This window comes from Lotus japonicus, chromosome 2, assembly GCF_012489685.1.
Source record: "Lotus japonicus ecotype B-129 chromosome 2, LjGifu_v1.2".
NCBI classification, from domain to species: domain Eukaryota; kingdom Viridiplantae; phylum Streptophyta; class Magnoliopsida; order Fabales; family Fabaceae; genus Lotus; species Lotus japonicus.
The window spans coordinates 82560246-82582211 of NC_080042.1; the positions used below are offsets into that span (position 1 = coordinate 82560246).

Consider the following 21966-nt stretch of genomic DNA (forward strand, 5'->3'; position numbering starts at 1 on the left):
TTTTAGTCCCCATAACATATATGTGATTTGAATTTGGTCCTTGCAAATTTTATTTATGGCTTTTAGTCGCCAACTCTAATAAAATAGGTAAAGTTAGTACCCTACATTTTGTGGCAGCTTAAACCACCACTAATGCCTCTTGTAGTGTATAAAAAATAAAAAACTCTCACTAATGCATAAATACCGCGACAAATTGAATGTCAATGACTAACTTCACATATTTCATTAATGCTGAGACAAAAAATTATGAATATTTTTTGGAGGGACCAAATCCAATTCACCCTAATTTTCCCGGGACTAAAAACAATGTATTGTTGGAGATACAAATACTCATCCTTAGCGAGTCAGCGCCATTCTACTGCTTTGCATGGACATCGTAATGCCCAAGTTGTCAGATTCATGTCCCTCAATGCAAGACAGGATTTTTCATAGCTACAATCAAGAAACAAGTGAAAATGAGAACATGGGTAAAGCACATAACAACATGGGATGTTCAAAATTTAGTCCTTCTTCGAAAAAGAAGATCACCTTCATTCCGTTCATTTTCTTCACAGAACTACTTAAATGGAAGTTTCAGCAATGTTCAGAGACACATGGTTCATATTCTTCGATATGCTCCTGCCCTTTTGTCATGTTGTTGTCATCGTTTTTGCACTGGCATTCAGCTGTTTGATGAAATGCCGCAAAGGGCTCTGCATGTAAGAGAAAACCATTTTGAGCTTGTTGTGGATTGCATTAAATTGTGCCTGAAAAAACCCAACATTTTGACTGTCACTGTTGCTCATTGTGCAGCTGTAAAGATAGGAGTTCTAACTCATCTCCCCACTTCAACATCTCTACTCACTGCTTATTCTAAGGCTGGAGACTTCACCTCTTCCAGGGATTTGTTTGATGAGATTACGAACAGGGATGTGGTTGCTTGGAATGCTATTATTGCAGCATCTCTTGTAAATAACTGCTATATGACTGCAATGGAATTTTTTGAAAAAATGATCAAGGCCCAAACTGGGTTTGATTCCACCACTCTATTGCTTATGGTATCAGCATCGTTACATGTGAAAAACTTCGATCAAGGACGGGCAATTCATTGTGTGAGTATAAAACATGGGATGCTTGTGGATGTAAGTTTAGGTAATGCTCTTATTGACATGTATGCTAAGTGTAGTGACCTAAGCTCTTCTGAGCATCTGTTTGAAGAGATGGAGTATACAGATGTTGTTTCGTGGAATTCAATAATGAGAGGAAGTCTTTACAATGGTGATCCTGAGAAATTATTGTACTACTTCAAAAGGATGACTTTATCTGAAGAAATCGCTGACCATATCAGTCTATCTTGTGCTATTTCAGCTTGTTCAAGTTTGAGAGAGCTGGCTTTTGGCCAGACCATTCACGGGCACGGAATCAAGCTAGGTTACAATGACAGCTCGCGTGTTTCAGTAGCGAACTCGCTCATTTCCTTGTATTCACAATGTAAAGACATTGAGTCTGCTGAGACTGTATTCAGAGAAATAGCATACAAAGATATTGTTTCCTGGAATGCAATGCTAGAAGGATTTGCTTCAAATGAAAAGATTAATGAAGTATTTGATATTCTGGTTGAAATGCAAACAACAGGATCTTTCCGACCTGATATAGTAACATTGACTACCATACTTCCAATTTGTGCACAACTCATGCTCTCCAGAGAAGGAAAAACTATCCATGGATTTGCAATTCGAAGACAGATGGTATATGATCATCTTCCTTTGCTGAACTGCCTCATAGACATGTATTCAAAGTGCAACCTTGTGGAGAAAGCAGAGCTCTTGTTCCATTCTACTGCTAAGAGAGACTTGGTCTCATGGAACACAATGATATCTGGCTATTCCCAGAACAAGTATTCTGAAGAAGCTCAATTTTTTTTCAGAGAGCTGCTACGGCGAGGTCCAAATTGCAGTTCATCAACTGTTTTTTCCATTCTTTCTTCCTGCAACTCCCTTAACGGTCTCAACTTCGGAAAATCAGTTCACTGCTGGCAGTTAAAATCTGGTTTTCTGAACCACATTCTTTTAATAAATTCTCTCATGCACATGTATATCAATTGTGGAGACCTCACAGCCAGTTTCTCCATTTTGCATGAGAATTCAGCTTTAGCAGATATTGCTTCTTGGAACACTGTAATTGTGGGCTGTGGGCAAGGTAACCATTATCAAGAATCTCTAGAGACTTTCAGGTTATTTAGACAGGAACCTCCTTTCGCCTATGACTCCATAACCCTTGTAAGTGTCTTGTCAGCTTGTGCCAACCTGGAACTACTCATCCAAGGAAAATCTCTCCATGGCCTTGCCCTTAAATCTCCTTTGGGATCAGATACTCGAGTTCAGAACTCATTAATTACCATGTATGACAGATGCAGGGACATTAACAGTGCCAGAGCAGTGTTTAAATTCTGCTCTACTTCCAACCTATGCTCATGGAATTGCATGATCTCTGCTTTATCTCATAATAGAGAATGTAGAGAAGCATTGGAACTATTTCGTCATCTTCAGTTTAAACCAAACGAGTTCACCATGGTTAGTGTTCTTTCTGCTTGCACTCAGATTGGTGTCCTAAGACATGGAAAACAAGTTCATGCCCGCGTGTTCCGGTCCGGGTTTCAAGACAATTCTTTCATATCATCAGCTCTTGTAGATTTGTATAGCAACTGTGGAAGATTGGACACTGCTCTCCAGGTGTTCAGACATTCAGTGGAGAAGTCCGAATCGGCTTGGAATTCAATGATTTCTGCATATGGCTATCATGGAAATAGTGAGAAAGCTATCAAACTCTTCCATGAGATGTGTGATTCAGGAACAAGGGTGACCAAAAGCACTTTTGTTAGCCTTTTATCTGCATGCAGCCATTCAGGACTTGTGAACCAAGGTCTTTTGTACTATGACTCTATGTTGGAGAAATATGGAGTTCAACCTGACACTGAGCATCATGTTTTCGTGGTTGACATGCTAGGGAGATCAGGTAGACTGGATGATGCTTACGAATTCGCTAAGGGGTTACCATCCCATGCGAGCTCAGGTGTATGGGGAACGCTTCTAAGTGCATGCAACTATCATGGAGAACTCAAGTTAGGGAAACAAATTGCTGAACTTCTCTTTGAAATGGAACCTCAAAATGTTGGATATTACATATCATTGTCAAATATGTATGTTGCTGCAGGAAGCTGGAAAGATGCTACTGACTTGAGACAATCTATCCAGGACCAAGGATTAAGGAAAGCAGCAGGTTATAGTCTTATTGACGTTGGTGTGGGATAAGAGAAGGGAAGACTATAGTTTTCAAGGCCAAGAAATTTCACCAAGAATTGAAAACGTTTGAGGTAAAAATCTTTATTTAACATGGTCCAATATGTAATGATATATCACATGGACTTTAGCTTATTTCTTGAGATGAATCCGAACGTTTCATTGGAATACAACTAATCTATGTCAAACTGGATTAATCTACTTACAATGTGTTAGGAACCTAGATCCTAACAATTGAGAACTGTAAAGAAAGTGTAAGAACTGAATTGATAGATTGCTTATTTGATGATAAAAAGGGATTACAACAGAAAGGGAATGGAATCCGATTCTGACACAGAGCTAGGCTCCTATAGGAAGCTCAAAGCTTCCTACTCATATCTCTACTTAGCTTAGAATCAAGATACCCTCTCAACCTTTCCTTCCTCCCTTTATATTGTTAGATGGTCATTACAATCATAATCCTCTCTCTCTCTATTCTGTTAGGGAGTTACTAGTAATCCCCACTTTGCCCCTTCTAGAATGCACTATCCATATTCCTTGGTTGAATAATGAATCAAAGGCTCCTTAGTGACATTTGGGCCTGCTTGGAAATCCCAGGGCCTAACAATACCACCTGCTGAAAGATCAACCTTGTCCTCAAGGTTGAAAGATGGGAATTGACTCTTGATAGTGATGTTGTCTTCCCAAGTAGCTTCATCGAACTGGCCTGTGCTTGGACATAAAGAAGTCTCAGACATTCTCTCCTTCAACTTGCCCCCTTTCTTACCAAGTACAGAAGGTTCTTCTTGTATAAGTGATGAGCATCGCACTACACTATGAGCCTCCTGATAATGTTTGTTGACGAGTTGAGAAAACTTATCCCAAGATAACTCTTCCAATTCGTTATCCTGAACCTCATTTCTCCCAATGCCAGGAGAAGTGAATAATGATTGTGATTCGCCAAGCAACACCCTTAGAAGATGTACATCCTCCTCATTTAGAAAGTTCGTAATCAAAGATTCTGCATAACTTAGTAAAGGGCGTAGATTCTTGCTGACAGAGGCAGCTTTAGGAACATCAGAAGCAAACGAAAACCCAGGCAGCAAATTAGATAGATCCATTTGCAAGTATTCCAGGACCCTGAGAACAAAAAGGTTCATCTCTTGTGCTTCACATATGTTGGGAACCAAACAATGAAGATTTGCAATGATTCGTAGATCCTGTGATGAAGTATTACCCAGAACCCGCCCAACACCAAATCGTGTGCTTGTAGTGTGGAATGCAGCAGCACTGTCAGCTTGTCTAATGAAAGTCTCAGCCAATTCAGAGTCTTCTGTAACCATGCATTCAGTATGAGCACTTCCATGGTTATTGATGTGGTCAATGGCCGCAGACACACCTTCTGCAATTACAACCGTGCAAGCAATTGAGCTGTCCTCAAGATGAAAAGTGCTCGTCTCAGAAATTTTTAGCAAGGCACTGGCTTTTGTTCTGCCAAACAGCTGAACACCTTCACGATGGAGTTCAAGGGTGAGCTCATTAAGTCCACCAATACATGACAGTCCCTTGTGTCCCAGAAGAGTTTCCATTGCATTGCCAGCTGCGGGGTAATCAGTATCTGCATCCCTAACAGTCTGCTTTTCCATATTATTATTAGCAGACCTGTCAACATATACACTACAAATTCCATCAGCATGTCCAAGAACAGGAACTTTTGTTGATTCCTTGATTTGAGGAACAAGCTTATTACTGCCTCTAGGAGCCCTAAGATCTATCACTTCATCAAGCTTCCATAGCTCTGGAATTTCATCTCTTGAAGTCACAAGACCAAAAAGTTTGTCACGAGACCTACCCTCTGTCCCAAATTCGTTGTATTTGGCATTCTCAGGTGATTGAAATCTGTGCTTTCTCATGGATGCCACTACCACCTGGCATATACGTGTGGGGAGGCTGCCTCCAGGCTTCTGATTCCGATACAAGCTCGTTCCAGAAAAGAAACTCACCTCTGCAACAACCATAGCCACTGCTGGATTGTTAAAATTCCTCAGACTCAGCTCTCCATCATGACCTTCTTCTTGTTCGTTTACCTCTCTGGCAAGAACGTTTCCCTCTGCAACTTCTTCACCGTCTTCCTCAGGTAATTCTGGTTTTGCTATAGACCCGTTTTCCTTTGGTCCTTTGACCCAGTCCCAATCGGATCCTCCTGTGTGACCCGACCCCGTAAATCCGGTTGTGTGGAATTCTATTGGGCCTTGGTGCTCTATGTTAAATAGTAAATCCACTATATTCTTTTCCTTCCTTCTTTTTGCTGGCAGTGAGCAGAACTCCTTGGTTTTTATTTCTTTTCCTTGTTGGGCCAGGCCCATTAAAAGGAAAAATACACCCAACCCGTTTTGCTCTTGACGTTCCCCATCTCTTGCGGTGAGATGTTGTGCGCCTTCCACAACCTTCCCTCTCCTTCCCGATGCCGGCGCGCCGTGGGTCTCTAATTTCGCCGCCGCCGTACGCGCTCGGTGCGCTACCGTGTGACGATCTGAGTCCGGCGGTTTTTGTGGTGGCCGCCCTTCCCAATCGTACCCTAAATCGCTGATCTGAGCCTCCACGACTGATTCTCCCTTCTTCTTCCCTTGAATGTTGCCGATCTGCAACTTCTCCATTGACGATCCTTCGAGAAGCTTCTTGAAGACGATGACCTCCTCTTGTCTCCCCAACGCTTCTGCTGTGGCTTCCTTCCCCGTTGTCGGAGACTTAAGTTCGGCTTCCGCCACCGTAACAAACGCTGAGTCTTTCCGCGACGCTTCCCTCTCGGTCTTCTCCGGTGAATTCGCCTCAGGTTTTGCTTCCTCCTCTGAAACTTCTCTGTTCTCCAAGCTTTCCTGCTCTGAAGAATCTAGACTTGGTTCTGGTAGGTATTGCTCTCGCCGTTCTTCCTCCGCTGCTTCATCGGGAATCTCCTTCCCCTTCGATCGCTCTATCATCAGCGCCAACGATGAAGGTAGATCCTTCACCGCCGTCGTGATCGCTGCTAACGCCGTTCGCACCTCAGCGAATTCGTTCGCCAACGCGTCGAGTTTCGCCTCCATCTTGGTCGCTGTTTGCTGGTTCCGGCGAAGAACATCCGTCAAAGCGAATCCGGCAGGTCGGACCATTTTGTTAGGAACCTAGATCCTAACAATTGAGAACTGTAAAGAAAGTGTAAGAACTGAATTGATAGATTGCTTATTTGATGATAAAAAGGGATTACAACAGAAAGGGAATGGAATCCGATTCTGACACAGAGCTAGGCTCCTATAGGAAGCTCAAAGCTTCCTACTCATATCTCTACTTAGCTTAGAATCAAGATACCCTCTCAACCTTTCCTTCCTCCCTTTATATTGTTAGATGGTCATTACAATCATAATCCTCTCTCTCTCTATTCTGTTAGGGAGTTACTAGTAATCCCCACTTTGCCCCTTCTAGAATGCACTATCCATATTCCTTGGTTGAATAATGAATCAAAGGCTCCTTAGTGACATTTGGGCCTGCTTGGAAATCCCAGGGCCTAACACAATGAGTCTGGATATGCCTTCACTTAGCTCAGAATTGATTATACTCCCTAAAAGCTAAGGGTTAAAACTGTCACAGACTTACTATTTCCGTTCATAAGGCCTCAATCCAAGATTTTAGTTGAGTGAACCAAGTTGCTTACCACTTGAAACCAATAAACAAGAGACATTTTTATTCTTATATCAGATTAGATATTTATTTGGGCGAGGGTCAAAAACCTCACAGGCCAACAAATTAAGGGATGTATTTGGGCGAAAAATTTATTCAGATCCAATACCAATAATATGAAATTAGAGCATCAACTACAGAATTTGCCCCTATGAAGATATGACTCCAGGTAAAAAAACTAGTAATGACAATTGACAAAACGTATTTGATCCATAACCTGAGCGCGCACAATGATAATATGCACAACGGATCCCAAAAGATTAATAATACGAGAAGAGCCTGACCCAATGATAACTTTTTACGGAGCAACCTTTAATACTTAATGTGATAACATATTCATAGATCATACATAAAATTAGATTGCTAGTTTTGTGTTTAAATTCACTTTCGAAACGACATAAGAGAAAAGTTTTCTTTGAATGGGAAAGAGAAAAGTTGAAAACAAAAAATAATAACTCAAGTCAAAAGGGGAATAAACACATCTCGTCAATCCCTGTTAGTAGAATAACTTATATAATATATTAGTTAAGCTACATTTATATTGCATGCATTATTTAAATCAAATCCTAAGTTTTTCTTCAATTAGTAAGGACATACCACTTCCCATCATAAAGTTGTGTGTCCAATTCACGCTGCCGATGTGAGAGCTATTTTGGATTTGGTGGACGATCTGTAAGTACTTCTTTAAACAACATATAGTCTCAGAGGCATGTTCTAGCCGTGACGATAAACAGAGTTGAAGCCGCTAAACTTCCATCCATCGCAAATAAATAAATAAATATATATATATATATATATATATTTATTCTATACGAAATCTAGAAAAGTCTCTGGATTAATAAGTGAGACTTTCATGCAATTGACTTGACTTAGCAATTCAGAAATCAATTGAGGATGTCCCACTCAGGAGTTTATCACATAGATTAACAGAAGGAAAGAACCTGCTTCTGTTGTGGTTCCTCCCTATATATAGATACAGACATAGCTGAAGCAAACACACCTTCATTCTAGTTGCCTAGCTAGTTTACACATTCCACAACCACATGAAGCCCTTTTTGCTCATGTTGCACTTGCATGCATCTATGCCTGTGTGCCTTCAGATATTACTTCTATTTACTTTGAACACATTGTTTTTTACAACAGCCGCTGCATCAGGCAAGGTAGCTGACCAGTTTGCATTGCTCAAATTCAAGGAAGCAATATCCATTGACCCATATAAAATCCTAGATTCTTGGAATAATTCTACCCATTTCTGCAAGTGGCATGGAATCACATGCAACCCCACAAATCAAAGTGTTACCGAGTTGAACCTGCCAGGATATCGTTTGCATGGACTCATATCTCCCCATGTTGGCAACCTCTCTTCTTTGAGAAACCTCAACCTTGGAAACAATAGCTTCTATGGAAATATCCCACAAGAATTGTGTCATTTACATCAACTGCAGCTACTTCGTCTCAACAACAACTCATTGGTTGGAGAAATTCCTTCAAACTTGACAGGTTGGTCTAATCTCGAAGTTTTACAGTTGTCGGTGAACAATCTGGTTGGAAGAATACCAATTGAAATTGGCTCTCTTAGGAAGCTCCAAAAAATTTTCATGTGGAACACTGGTTTAACAGGAGAAATTCCACCATCAGTAGGAAATCTTTCATCTGTTACTCGTCTTAATTTGGAATATAATAACTTGGAGGGAAATATTCCACAGGAAATATGCCGCTTGAAAAACTTGGAATTGATGTCAGTGGGTATAAACAAGCTATCTGGCAAACCTCCTTTATGTCTTTACAATATGTCATCTTTAACTCAATTGTCTATAGCTCTGAACCAATTTAATGGCTCTCTCCCACCTGATATGTTCCACACCCTTCCCAATCTCCAAACACTTTTCATGGGGGGGAATCAAATCTCAGGTCCAATCCCACCTTCCATCACAAATGCATTTGCCCTTCAAGCATTTGATATCAATATAAACCATTTTGCTGGACAAGTTCCCAGTCTAGGGAAGCTGAAGGATCTTAGGGTCCTAGTTATGTCTCAGAACAATCTAGGTGACAACTCAACCAAAGATTTGGAATTTTTAAACTCCTTGACAAACTTTAGTAAGTTGTATGAGATTGATATATCCTACAATAACTTTGGAGGCCATTTACCAAATTCTTTGGGAAATATGTCCAACCAGCTCAATTATCTATACCTTGGGGGAAATCATATATCAGGAAAAATTCCTATAGAATTAGGAAATCTAATCAACTTATTTCTCTTTACCATAGATCATAACCGTTTCGAAGGGATGATTCCAGCTACTTTTGGGAAGTTTCACAAGATGCAAGTGTTAGAGTTGAGTGGGAACCAACTCTCAGGAAATATACCAGCCTTTATAGGTAACCTCAGTCAGTTGTCTTATTTGGGCTTAGCACAAAATAGGTTTGAAGGAAATATTCCTCCAAGTATAGAAAACTGTCAAAATTTACAATACCTAGACATTTCACAAAACAGCCTGACAGGAAACATACCATCAGAGGTTTTTAGAATTTTCTCTCTAACAAATTTGTTGGACTTGTCACAAAACTCACTTAGTGGAAGTCTAGGGGAGGAAGTGGGAAGGCTAAAAAACATCAATACTTTGAATGTTTCAGGGAATCATCTATCTGGTGATATTCCTCCAACCATTGGAGGATGCACAAGTTTGGTGTACCTTGATTTGCAACGAAATTCATTCAATGGAAGCATACCGTCCTCTTTGGCTTCACTCAAAGGACTTCAATATTTAGACCTATCAAGAAACCGCTTATCCGGTTCAATTCCTGAAGGTCTACAGAATATTGTTTTCCTAGAATACTTTAATGTATCTTTCAACAACTTGCAAGGTGGGGTACCAACTAAAGGTGTCTTTGGAAATGCAAGTGAGGTGGTGGTAACTGGAAATAATAACCTTTGTGGAGGTATTTCAAAGCTGCATCTACCGCCATGCCCTGCCAAAGGTAACAAACATGCAAAACACCATAATTCCAGGCTGATAGCTGTGATAGTTAGCGTGGTTGCTTTTCTCCTTATACTGTTACTTATTCTTTCTGTCCTCTGGATGAGGACAAGAAACAAGAAAACACTTCCTGATCCACCAACAATAGATCAACTGGCTATGATTTCATATCAAAACCTACACAATGGAACCGAAGGGTTCTCAAGTAGATGTTTGATAGGGTCTGGAAATTTTGGCTCTGTTTACAAAGGAACTCTTGAGTCAGAAGAAAGAGTAGTTGCCATAAAGGTCCTAAACCTTCAAAAGAAAGGAGCTCACAAGAGTTTCATTGCTGAATGTAATGCACTAAAAAATATTAGACATCGAAATCTTGTGAAGAATTTAACATGTTGTTCCAGTACAGATTACAAAGGTCAAGAGTTTAAGGCTTTAGTTTTTGAGTACATGACCAACGGAAGCTTAGAAAGTTGGCTGCATCCAGAGACTACAGATGAACCCAAGTCATTGAATCTGGAGAAAAAGTTCGATATTATTGTCGATGTCGCATCAGCATTCCATTATCTTCACTATGAGTGTGAGCAACCGGTCATTCATTGTGATTTAAAGCCCAGCAATGTTCTTCTTGATGATTCCATGGTAGCTCACGTGAGTGATTTTGGCTTAGCAAAATTGCTCCCATGTATTGGAGTCTCCCAGATGCAAAGCAGCACAGGTGGAATAAAGGGGACTATTGGCTATGCTCCACCAGGTATAGTATAACATTGTTTGGTTAAGTTGTGAAATCTTTTACTTTCAAGTCTAAGCTCTGGAGCCTTTATTTGCATCAATGTTAACTTCACAAGTACTAATTGATATTCATTACTTTGTAGAGTATGGAATGGGTTCTGAGGTGTCAATTGAAGGTGACATGTATAGCTTTGGAATTCTGGTTTTAGAAATGTTAACTGGAAAGAGTCCCACTGATGAAATGTTCAAAGATGGTCATAATCTCCATAATTATGTTGAAGTTTCAATTTCAGAAAGTCTTATGCAAATTGTGGACCCGATTATTCTCCAAAATGAATTTAATCAGGCTACTGAGGATGGGAACCTTGGCATTATGCAGTTGCAACCTAATGCAGGGAAATGTTTACTTTCACTCTTGAGAATTGCACTTGCATGTTCCATGGAATCACCAAAAGAAAGAATGAGTATGGTTGATGTCTTAAGAGAGCTTAACTTAATCAAAAGGTTCTTCCCTACTGTGGCTAGACAGAGGCAGATTGCATAACAACTAGAAGCGGTTCCATTGTATTACTATTGCTATTATTATCCTTTCCTTGTTACTGTTGTCTTTCTTATAAACTAGTTAATAAAACTTGTTATTAAGGCTTGCAATGGGCTTATAAAAAAAAAAGTAAGGCTTGCAATGGATGAATGTTTTTTTTGTAAGAGCTTTAATAATGTGTCCAAACTATTACGAAGAGACTTAATTTCAAATGTATGTTTCAAATATAAGCCAGCATGGTATACAGATACAACATATTATGAAGACCAAACTAAAACGTAGCAATACCAAACTACAGCTCAATAATTCAATTATATTCAATTCAATTCAATTCAAATGTTAATTTATGCATAATTACATATAAAGACCAACTATATTAAAATAAAATAATACATTGTAATGCAGGTTAACCACTAAACTAAATTGTGGCCCAGCCGCATGATCCTTCCTACCAAGAACCGTTCTGCTGGAGGACTTGCAATACAATCAACTGAAGGTGTACCGTCACAAAGAATAGTTCTGGTGCAAAGGTGTACCGCCATGACGAGATTGGACTCAGCCACAAAAGCTGTTTTCTTTGCATGAAGAATAAAGCTCTTAATGACTTTGGCTGCGACCATTCTCTCTTCATAATCAAGATATGCACCTGGCTGACTGGCTCATCTATCAGATAGAGAACTGCAGGCTGTATGTGTAGGTAGGGAAGCAATGAATCAGAAAGCTTCAAATACTATTACTTAGATTGAAATAAAATCTACACAAGCACAGGATTAGTGAGATGAGGTGGAAGTGTTGACCGGATCAATTTCTTGACACATAAGCATAAATTGTGTTTTGTACTTAATTTGATTTAAAAAGGGTTTATATGGATAGCATTTCAAAGAAATTTATTTTAAAGACTCAATTTGATTCATCTCTTACTCTCAGGGACCTCAAACATATTTAAGCCTATATTAAAAGAATAAAGTTTCATACACACTTTAAAATCACTTCAACTTCATAGAATAGGAAGAGGAAAAAGGAAAATAAGAGATGCGATCTAGTAAAGAGATAGAAAAGAAGTGCGATATAAAAATGTGAAAATAAGATAGAAGAGAATCATAACTTCTATCTTCTATCTATCTATCTATCTATCTATACTATATATAAAGGAAGAGTTTTTGCTACCTTGAGAGCAACTTTGAAATTTAATAATTCATTGTACACAACTCTCAAATTAAGCATGGACATTTGTGTAAATATTCTACTTATTTTCGTTAGATTGGATTAGGGTCATTGATTGCATCTCCAATGTTATTGGCTTTTGCCCTTCTTTCAAACATTAATTTATCTTCCTCTTCCACATTCGGCGGTTACACCTTCTCATCAACCTTTTGGACTTCAAAAATCTTCCACCATCCAAAAAATTTAATTCACATAGTATCTTCATCTTCCATCTTCTCAAGTTGCACCTTATCACCCACCTCTTCAGCTTCAACTATCTCCCTATAAAATCTCTAAACCAAGTTTTCCTCACATCAAAGCACACACACAATAGAGAAATATCATTCTACCAGCCCTCTGCATCACCTGTGTCGATTTCGACATCAAGGTATGACCCGGTCACCTATGCTTTAGTCATTTGATTATTTCCAATTTTCTATCTCAATAATCTTCCTCACAACAAAACCATATTTGCCAATAATTGCATTTTTTTGTCTTGGTTTATGTATTTCCTTTTTTTAACTTCCTTGCTTTTTGAATTACTATTTTTTTCCCTTGGCATTTAACCATGCTTGCAAGCCCTACTCTCAACGAAGGAAGTTGTGGTTTACTTGATGATGTTCAACTTTAGGTATCACTTTAATGTTTGATAATTTTCTTTGTTCATTTCGTATATATAAATACTAATGTCTTTCTTTTGTTTCCTTTATCTTTTGTCATAATCAAGTTTTAGTTTTACTTATTCCTCTTTTATATCTTTTAATTTTCAAAGGGGTGTATATACATGATGATGATGTGAAAAGTTGATGACATATAAAAAAGCAACTTGGAGGATGACTGATTCATGAGGTTATTTTTATACTTTCACTAAATTATAAAGGAAGAGTTTTTGCTACCTTGAGGGCAACTTTGAAATTTAATAATTCATTGTACACAACTCTCAAATTAAGCATGGACATTTGTGTAAATATACTACTTATTTTCGTTAGATTGAATCAGGGCCGTTGATTGCATCTCCAATGTTATTGGCTTTTGCCCTTCTTTCAAACATTAATTTATCTTCCTCTTCCACATTCGGCGGTTACACCTTCTCATCAACCTTTTGGACTTCAAAAATCTTCCACCATCCAAAAAATTTAATTCACATAGTATCTTCATCTTTCATCTTCTCAAGTTGCACCTTATCACCCACCTCTTCAGCTTCAACTATCTCCCTATAAAATCTCTAAACCAAGTTTTCCTCACATCAAAGCACACACACAATAGAGAAATATCATTCTACCAGCCCTCTGCATCACCTGCGTCGATTTTGACTTTAAGGTATGACCCGGTCACCTATGTTTTAGTCATTTGATTATTTCCAATTTTCTATCTCAATAATCTTCCTCACAACAAAACCATATTTGCCATCAATTGCATTTTTTTTGTCTTGGTTTATGTATTTCCTTTTTTAACTTCCTAGCTTGCTGAATTACTATTTTTTTCCCTTGGCATTTAACCATGCTTGCAAGCCCTACTCTCAACGAAGGAAGTTGTGGTTTACTTGATGATGTTCAACTTTAGGTATCACCTTAATGTTTGATAATTTTCTTTGTTCATTTCGTATATATAAATACTAATGTCTTTCTTTTGTTTCCTTTATCTTTTGTCATAATCAAGTTTTAGTTTTACTTATTCCTCTTTTATATCTTTTAATTTTCAAAGGGGTGTATATACATGATGATGATGATGTGAAAAGTTGATGACATATAAAAAAGCAACTTGGAGGATGACTGATTCATAGGGTTATTTTTATACTTTCACTAAATTATAAAGGAAGAGTTTTTGCTACCTTGAGGGCAACTTTGAAATTTAATAATTCATTGTACACAACTCTCAAATTAAGCATGGACATTTGTGTAAATATACTACTTATTTTCGTTAGATTGGATCAGGGCCGTTGATTGCATCTCCAATGTTATTGGCTTTTGCCCTTCTTTCAAACATTAATTTCTCTTCCTCTTCCACATTCAGCGGTTACAACTTCTCATCAACCTTTTGGACTTCAAAAATCTTCCACCATCCAAAAAATTTAATTCACATAGTATCTTCATCTTTCATCTTCTCAAGTTGCACCTTATCACCCACCTCTTCAGCTTCAACTATCTCCCTATAAAATCTCTAAACCAAGTTTTCCTCACATCAAAGCACACACACAATAGAGAAATATCATTCTACCAGCCCTCTGCATCACCTGAGTCGATTTCGACATTAAGGTATGACTCGATCACCTATGTTTTAGTCATTTGATTATTTCCAATTTTCTATCTCAATAATCTTCCTCACAACAAAATCATATTTGCCATCAATTGCATTTTTTTGTCTTGGTTTATGTATTTCCTTTTTTAACTTCCTTGCTTGCTGAATTACTATTTTTTCCCTTGGTATTTCACCATGCTTGCAAGACCTACTCTCAACGAAGGAAGTTGTGGTTTACTTGATGATGTTCAACTTTAGGTATCACCTTAATGTTTGATAATTTTCTTTGTTCATTTCGTATATATAAGTACTAATGTCTTTCTTTTGTTTCCTTTATCTTTTGTCATAATCAAGTTTTAGTTTTACTTATCCCCTTTTATAGCTTTTAATTTTCAAAGGGGTGTATATACATGATGATGATGATGTGAAAAGTCGATGACATATAAAAAAGCAACTTGGAGGATGACTGATTCATGGGTTATTTTTATACTTTCACTAAATTATCTGCTTCAACCTAAAACTAGTAAATTTGTCTTTCAACTTTATTGTGCTAAGTTCTCTCTTACACATGGTAATTGTCTGACTTTTGGGTTTATTGTCTGGATGACAAATGCTGTGAGGAAATTCTGTGTGAAAGTTGTATGTGTGTGTATTTCTAATCTCAAAATTCACATTTAATTTTGATTTTGGTGTTTGACTTATCCTTGCCCATTTTCAATTTAAAGGTTGATTTTGTGTCTGTTTGTAATTTCTTTTCTCATTATTTTGAGTTTTAATAAATTCCTTTGGCATTAGAGTTGAAGATATAAATTTGTCCAAGTTGGGGCAGGGAGGAACCATACAGTGGTTGTTATTGAGGGTGTAAACTCCCTGATGGAACAAAACATTGACAGCTTGGTTTCGATTTTGCAACTATTACCCAATAAAGCACCCAAAAGTAAAATCTTTAGCATGGGGAACAAAAATACAGGTGAATATGAAGAAAACACATTAATATACTTTATGGGTTATAGAAGTTAGAAAAATGTAAACTTTAAATATTGGATTTAAATCTCAATTCAAAGGCCTAATGATAACACTAACATAAAGAATTTAAGTCACAAACTTTTGCACTTCTATAATTCCATTCACATACACATATAAATCTTATAAAATTTAATTTTCTTTGCAAGGTACTCCATTTTGTTTATAAATTTAAAAATATAAAATTCAAGAATAAATTTGTTTAAAAGATAACAATTTAATTGTTAGATAAAAATAAAATAAAAATTGATTAAAATATTGTTAAAATTAGTCTTCAAACTTCACACACATATGCGTGCACACAAATATATTTTAATAAAAAAATTAGCATAAAAATAGTGTTTACATTGTATGAATTTATATCGTTTTTTACTTAGGAGTTATGTAGAAGTCGAATATTTTAAAACATGAAAGATTGAGGTTATATCCCAATTCAAAGCTCTTAATGATGACCCAAAACTAAAGAATACAACCCATGGGCCAAAAACTGTTAGACTTCTACAATTCTACTTACATGTGCTTACTATTATATAGAACTTATAAAATTAAATTACTATTCTTAAAATGAACTTATTTTGTTTGTAAAATAAATATCAATTCGAAAATCAATTAATTTAGAGACTAACGATGTTATTTTTAAAATAAAATAAAAATTGATAAAAACATTACTATTATCATATCAACTTTTAAGGGCATAATTTGTTTGGAAACAAACTTGAGTGTATTTAAGTGATTGTAAACATATACGAAGACTTCTTATGCAACACAGTGGTGAGACATTTTTAATCAAAACTCATAAAAAAGTAAGGACAAAAGCCATTTAAAATTTTATTGCGCTTCTGCAAAATAAAAAAAATACATTCATCATTTGAAATAGAATGTAAATTTATGTTCCCTTATATCTAAAATTAATTTTGTTTTTTTTTTAATTCATAAAAAAAATTCTTTCTATAAAAAAAAACACAAATTTAGAAAGAAAGAAAAATACACAAAAAAAAAAATGAATAACCCCGTGCATCGCACGGGTAAAACTACTAGTATATTAATATTAGTTAAGCTACATGTATATATCGAACGAATTATTTAAAGGGAAAAACTTAGATATAACATGTGGTATTTTTTCGTTTTTTTCTCGAAAAATATCAAAGCTGTACAGAGCATTAGGACAAGGCAAGTAGGTTGCAGTGAACAAAGGATTGCTAGCGTGGTTGCAGGTTGCGGGCTTCATCGTTTTGGTGCTGAAATTCAATGGGTCGTATTGGTGAGGCATGGAACTTTGGGCATGAAGAATGGAAAGCCAATGTAAGATAGCAACGAAAGCAAGAAGAAAATATTGATTGGAGATAGAGCATTAACACTTCAGCCAAAGGATTGCCGATGGGAATGAGACATATGTCATTTTTTTATTGGAAAACAATACCAACCACAAAGGTGCTGAGGGAAGAAAGGAAAACAGCACTCATTTACGGCATGTTTGATAAGTGTTTCCAAAACAGTTTTCAAAAACTTGTTTGGTAAGACCTGTTTTCAAAAACTGTTTTCAAAAACAGTTTTTGAAAACAGTTCTCATTTTCAGTTTTTAAAACTAAAAAACCAAAACAGGTAAAAGATGTTTTCAGTTTCAGTTTTTAGTTTTCAGATATCAGTTTTCTAAATGTTCGAAAACATGTCATTCAAACTGTTTTGATTTTCTGAAAACTGTTTTTAAGAATTGTTTCTGAAAACTATTTTAAAAACTGAAAACTAAAACTGCTATCAAACAAGCCCTTATACTCTTGTTTTCAAAGTTTCCCATTAAATCAAACCAATTATCTTGATAAATCATAATTCTTATCTTGACTATAAACTGAGTACTGCTAGTGCTTAGACGAAACAAAGTAAATTCTTTGAATTAATGTACGAGATAGCACAATAGATTTGACTTTTAAGGATACATGTTTACATTGTAGTGGGCAATTCAGAAATCAAATTGAAGATGTCACACTCATGAGTTCATTCACATAGATTAACAGAAGGAAGGAACCTGCTTCTTCTGTGGTTCCTCCAAATTATCAAATCTCTATATATAGATACAGACACTCACAGCTGAAGCAAACACACATTCTAGTTGCCTTGCTAGTTTACATGTTCCTCTGCCACATGAAGCCCATTTCTCTCATGTTGCACTTGCATGCATCTTGGCCTACGTGCCTTCACATCTTACTTCTATTTACTTTGAACTCATTGTTGTTTACAACAGCCTCTGCATCATCAAACGAGACCGATCATTTTGCACTACTCAAATTCAAGGAAGCTATATCCAGTGATCCATATGGAATCCTAGATTCTTGGAATAGCTCAACCCACTTCTGCAAGTGGCATGGAGTCACATGCAGCCCCTTGAATCAAAGGGTTACAGAGTTGAACCTGCAAGGATATCGCTTACAAGGACCCATATCACCCCAGGTTGGCAATCTCTCTTCTCTGATAAACCTCAACCTTCAAAACAATAGCTTCTATGGAACAATCCCACAAGAATTGGGTCATTTATATCAACTGCAGCTACTTTGGCTCAACAATAACTCATTGGTTGGGGAGATTCCTTCAAACTTGACAGGTTGGTCTAATCTCAAAGGCTTATACTTGTTTGTGAACAATCTGGTTGGAAGCATACCAATTGGAATTGGCTCTCTTAGAAAGCTCCAAGAATTGTTGTTTTGGAGAAACAATTTAACAGAACAAATTCCACCATCAGTAGGGAATCTTTCATACCTTAGTTATCTTAATTTGGGTTCTAATAACTTGGAGGGAAATATTCCACAAGAAGTATGCCGGTTGAAAAACATGGGATGGATGTCATTGGGTATAAACAAGCTATCTGGTAAACCTCCTTTTTGTCTTTACAATATGTCATCTTTAACTCTATTGTCTATACCTGTGAACCAATTTAATGGCTCTCTTCCACCTGAAATGTTCCAAACCCTTCCCAATCTCCAAACACTTTTCATTGGTGGGAATCAATTCTCAGGTCAAATCCCAGCTTCCATCACAAATGCATCTTCCCTTCAATCATTTGATAACACAATAAACCATTTCAAGGGACAAGTTCCAAGTCTAAAGAAGCTGAAGAATCTTTGGCTCCTAGGTTTGGCTTATAACAATCTAGGTGGAAACTCAACTACAGATTTGGAGTTTTTAAATTCCTTGACAAACTGTAGTGAGTTGTATGTGATCGATATATCCTACAATAACTTTGGAGGCCATTTACCCAATTCCTTGGGAAATATGTCCAACAAATTCAATTACCTATATCTTGGGGGCAATCATATATCAGGAAAAATTCCTACAGAACTAGGAAATCTGATCAACTTATTTCTCTTTACCATAGAAGATAATCGTCTTGAAGGGATTATTCCAGCTACTTTTGGGAAGCTTCAAAAGATGCAAGTGTTAGAGTTGAGTGGGAACCAATTCTCAGGAAACATACCAACCTTTATAGGCAACCTCAGTCAGTTGTCTTTTTTGGGTTTAGCACAAAATAGGTTTGAAGGAAATATTCCTCCAAGTATAGAAAACTGCAAAAATTTACAATCCTTAAACCTTTCCCAAAACAACCTGTCAGGGAACATACCCTCAGAGGTTTTTAGTCTTTTCTCTCTAACAAAATTGTTGGACTTGTCACAAAACTCACTTAGTGGAAGTCTAGGGGAGGAAGTGGGAAGGCTAAAAAACATCAATAAGTTGAATGTTTCAGAGAATCATCTATCTGGTGATATTCCTCCAACCATTGGAGGATGCACAAGTTTGGAGTACCTTGATTTGCAAGGAAATGCCTTCAATGGAAGCATACCGTCCTCTTTGGCTTCACTCAAAGGACTTGTACATTTAGACCTATCAAGAAACCGCTTATCTGGATCAATTCCTGAAGGTCTACAGAATATGGCTTTCCTAGAATACTTCAATGTATCTTTCAACAACTTGGAAGGTGAGATACCAACTAAAGGTGTCTTTGGAAATGCAAGTGAGGTGGTGGTAACTGGAAACAATAACCTTTGTGGAGGTATTTCAAAGCTGCATCTACCGCCATGCCCTGCTAAAGGTAACAAACATGCAAAACACCATAATTCCAGGTTGATAGCAGTGATAGTTAGTGTGGTTGCTTTTCTCCTTATACTGTCACTTATTCTATCTATCCTCTGGATGAGGACAAGAAACAAGAAAACACTTCCTGATTCACCAACAATAGATCAACTGGCTATGGTTTCATATCAAAACCTACACAATGGAACCGAAGGGTTCTCAAGTAGATGTTTGATAGGGTCTGGAAATTTTGGCTCTGTTTACAAAGGAACTCTAGAGTCAGAAGAAAGAGCCGTTGCCATAAAGGTCCTAAACCTTCAAAAGAAAGGAGCTCACAAGAGTTTCATTGCTGAATGTAATGCACTCAAAAATATTAGACATCGAAATCTGGTGAAGAATTTAACATGTTGTTCCAGTACAGATTACAAAGGTCAAGAGTTTAAAGCTCTAGTTTTTGAGTACATGACCAACGGAAGCTTAGAAAGTTGGCTGCATCCAGAGACTCCAGATCAACCCAAGTCATTGAATCTTGAGAAAAGGTTTAATATTATTCTCGACGTTGCATCAGCATTCCATTATCTTCACTATGAGTGTGAGCAACCGGTCATTCATTGTGATTTAAAGCCCAGCAATGTTCTTCTTGATGATTCCATGGTAGCTCACGTGAGTGATTTTGGCTTAGCAAAATTGCTCCCATGTATTGGAGTCTCCCAGATGCAAAACAGCACAGGTGGAATAAAGGGGACTATTGGCTATGCTCCTCCAGGTATGGCATAACATTGTTTGGTTAAGTTGTGAAATCTTTTAATTTCAAGTCTAAGCTCTAGTTTGAGATGGAGCCTTTATTTCCATCAATATTAACTTCACAAGTACTAATTGATATTTATTACTTTGTAGAGTATGGAATGGGTTCAGAGGTTTCAATTGAGGGTGACATGTTTAGCTTTGGAATTCTTGTTTTAGAAATGTTAACTGGAAAGAGTCCCACTGATGAAATGTTCAAAGATGGTCATAATCTCCATAATTATGTTGAACTTTCAATTTCAGAAAGTCTTATGCAAATTGTGGACCCGATTATCCTCCAAAATGAATTTAATCAGGCTACTGAGGATGGGAACCTTGGCATTGTGCAGTTGCAACCTAATGCAGAGAAATGTTTACTTTCACTTTTGAGAATTGCACTTGCATGTTCAATGGAATCACCAAAAGAAAGAATGAGTATGATTGATGTCATAAGGGAGCTTAACTTAATCAAAAGGTTCTTCCCTACTGTGGCTAGACAGAGGCAGATTGCATAACTACAAAATACTTCATGTAGAGGTTCCATTGTATTACTATTGCTAGCTATTATCCTTTCCTTGTTGCTGTTGTCTTTCTTATAAACTAGTTAAGAAAACTTGTTAGTAAGGCTTGAATTTGACAGTTTAATGAATATACATAGAGAGTTTAATGGATATGGCATGTGAATATAAAGAAGTTTTACACTAACATCTAACCCTTCTATGTCACATATGAACGGTTGTGTCGTGTATCTACCACTATCTCATATATTAAATCTATACAAATAAAAAATAATATGTACTAGCATACAAATAAGTGTTGTCTTTCCTGGCCCCTTCACACCTTGAATGACAATAATTTCAGATTCATTAAATTCTCCCCCGTGGACCTAAAGCTTGAAATCGCTTACAGTTTTGGTCATGGTCGGGTATTGGTATTTGTATCGTTTATGTATTCGTATTTGCAACTCATAACCTTGTTTCGCTCCAAGGTATTCTTCGAATTCTTCGAGTGTCATGAAACGTTCGGGAGAATTATCCCGCACGAGAGCAGGAGAATTGTTTTCCTACTGCGTTCTTGTCATCACCATTGAAGATATAAGATTCCCCATAGACGGCGCCAATGATCAAACATGTCTTTTTACTCTTTCACAAAGGAGAGAATGAGGATTAGAATTAGAAAGTATAAGGAAGAATGTGTATATTACAAGTGTTAACCTATATTTATGGTTTGAGGTTTAGAACATAATCCATAAAGATACGGTAATCTCTTAGAACCGTGTAATTCAAATATCTTTGATTGAATGATATTTTTTTTTTTGAAAGTTTTGATTGAATGATATTAATCCTAATTATTATATGTATGTATATATTTTTATTTAGTCTGTCCTTTAAAAAATTGTAGAACCAACAGTGCCGTTCAAGTTGTATTTAATTTTTTTCTT

General features: G+C 37.0%; 4 protein-coding genes across 6 annotated transcripts; 3 read left to right on the plus strand and 1 right to left on the minus strand.

The window, feature by feature from the left end:
• Positions 1–174: 174 nt before the first annotated feature.
• LOC130740299 (pentatricopeptide repeat-containing protein At4g19220, mitochondrial) lies at positions 175–8251 on the plus strand. Of its 3 annotated transcripts, none has more exons than XM_057592846.1 (2): positions 175–3100; positions 3193–3399. In XM_057592846.1, the coding sequence occupies exons 1-2, from the start codon at positions 456–458 to the stop codon at positions 3212–3214; spliced, it is 2667 nt and encodes an 888-aa protein (XP_057448829.1). In that variant the 5' UTR covers positions 175–455; the 3' UTR covers positions 3215–3399. The 3 variants fall into 3 exon arrangements, with proteins under 3 accessions (XP_057448829.1, XP_057448828.1, XP_057448830.1); XM_057592845.1 differs by adding an exon at positions 8115–8251 and having other exon boundaries at positions 176–3352; XM_057592847.1 differs by having other exon boundaries at positions 559–698; positions 793–3399.
• LOC130737129 (uncharacterized) lies at positions 3536–6406 on the minus strand. The gene has a single exon (XM_057588897.1). It carries the CDS (start codon positions 6404–6406, stop codon positions 3803–3805), a length of 2604 nt encoding a protein of 867 aa, XP_057444880.1. The 3' UTR covers positions 3536–3802.
• LOC130737130 (probable LRR receptor-like serine/threonine-protein kinase At3g47570) lies at positions 8015–11435 on the plus strand. The gene is made up of 2 exons (XM_057588898.1): positions 8015–10700; positions 10822–11435. Exons 1-2 carry the CDS (start codon positions 8015–8017, stop codon positions 11220–11222), a joined length of 3087 nt encoding a protein of 1028 aa, XP_057444881.1. The 3' UTR covers positions 11223–11435.
• Positions 11436–17767: 6332 nt separating this feature from the next.
• LOC130740300 (probable LRR receptor-like serine/threonine-protein kinase At3g47570) lies at positions 17768–21196 on the plus strand. The gene is made up of 2 exons (XM_057592848.1): positions 17768–20508; positions 20640–21196. Exons 1-2 carry the CDS (start codon positions 17808–17810, stop codon positions 21038–21040), a joined length of 3102 nt encoding a protein of 1033 aa, XP_057448831.1. The 5' UTR covers positions 17768–17807; the 3' UTR covers positions 21041–21196.
• Positions 21197–21966: the final 770 nt, after the last annotated feature.

Coding starts and splice junctions, on each gene's coding strand:
- LOC130737129 (XM_057588897.1), bottom strand. CDS start 6,406: ATGGTCCGACCTGCCGGATTCGCTTTGACGGATGTTCTTCGCCGGAAC.
- LOC130740299 (XM_057592845.1), top strand. CDS start 456: ATGAGAACATGGGTAAAGCACATAACAACATGGGATGTTCAAAATTTA.
- LOC130737130 (XM_057588898.1), top strand. CDS start 8,015: ATGAAGCCCTTTTTGCTCATGTTGCACTTGCATGCATCTATGCCTGTG. Junction 10,701..10,821: donor TATTGGCTATGCTCCACCAG/GTATAGTATAAC, acceptor ATTACTTTGTAG/AGTATGGAATGGGTTCTGAG.
- LOC130740300 (XM_057592848.1), top strand. CDS start 17,808: ATGTTCCTCTGCCACATGAAGCCCATTTCTCTCATGTTGCACTTGCAT. Junction 20,509..20,639: donor TATTGGCTATGCTCCTCCAG/GTATGGCATAAC, acceptor ATTACTTTGTAG/AGTATGGAATGGGTTCAGAG.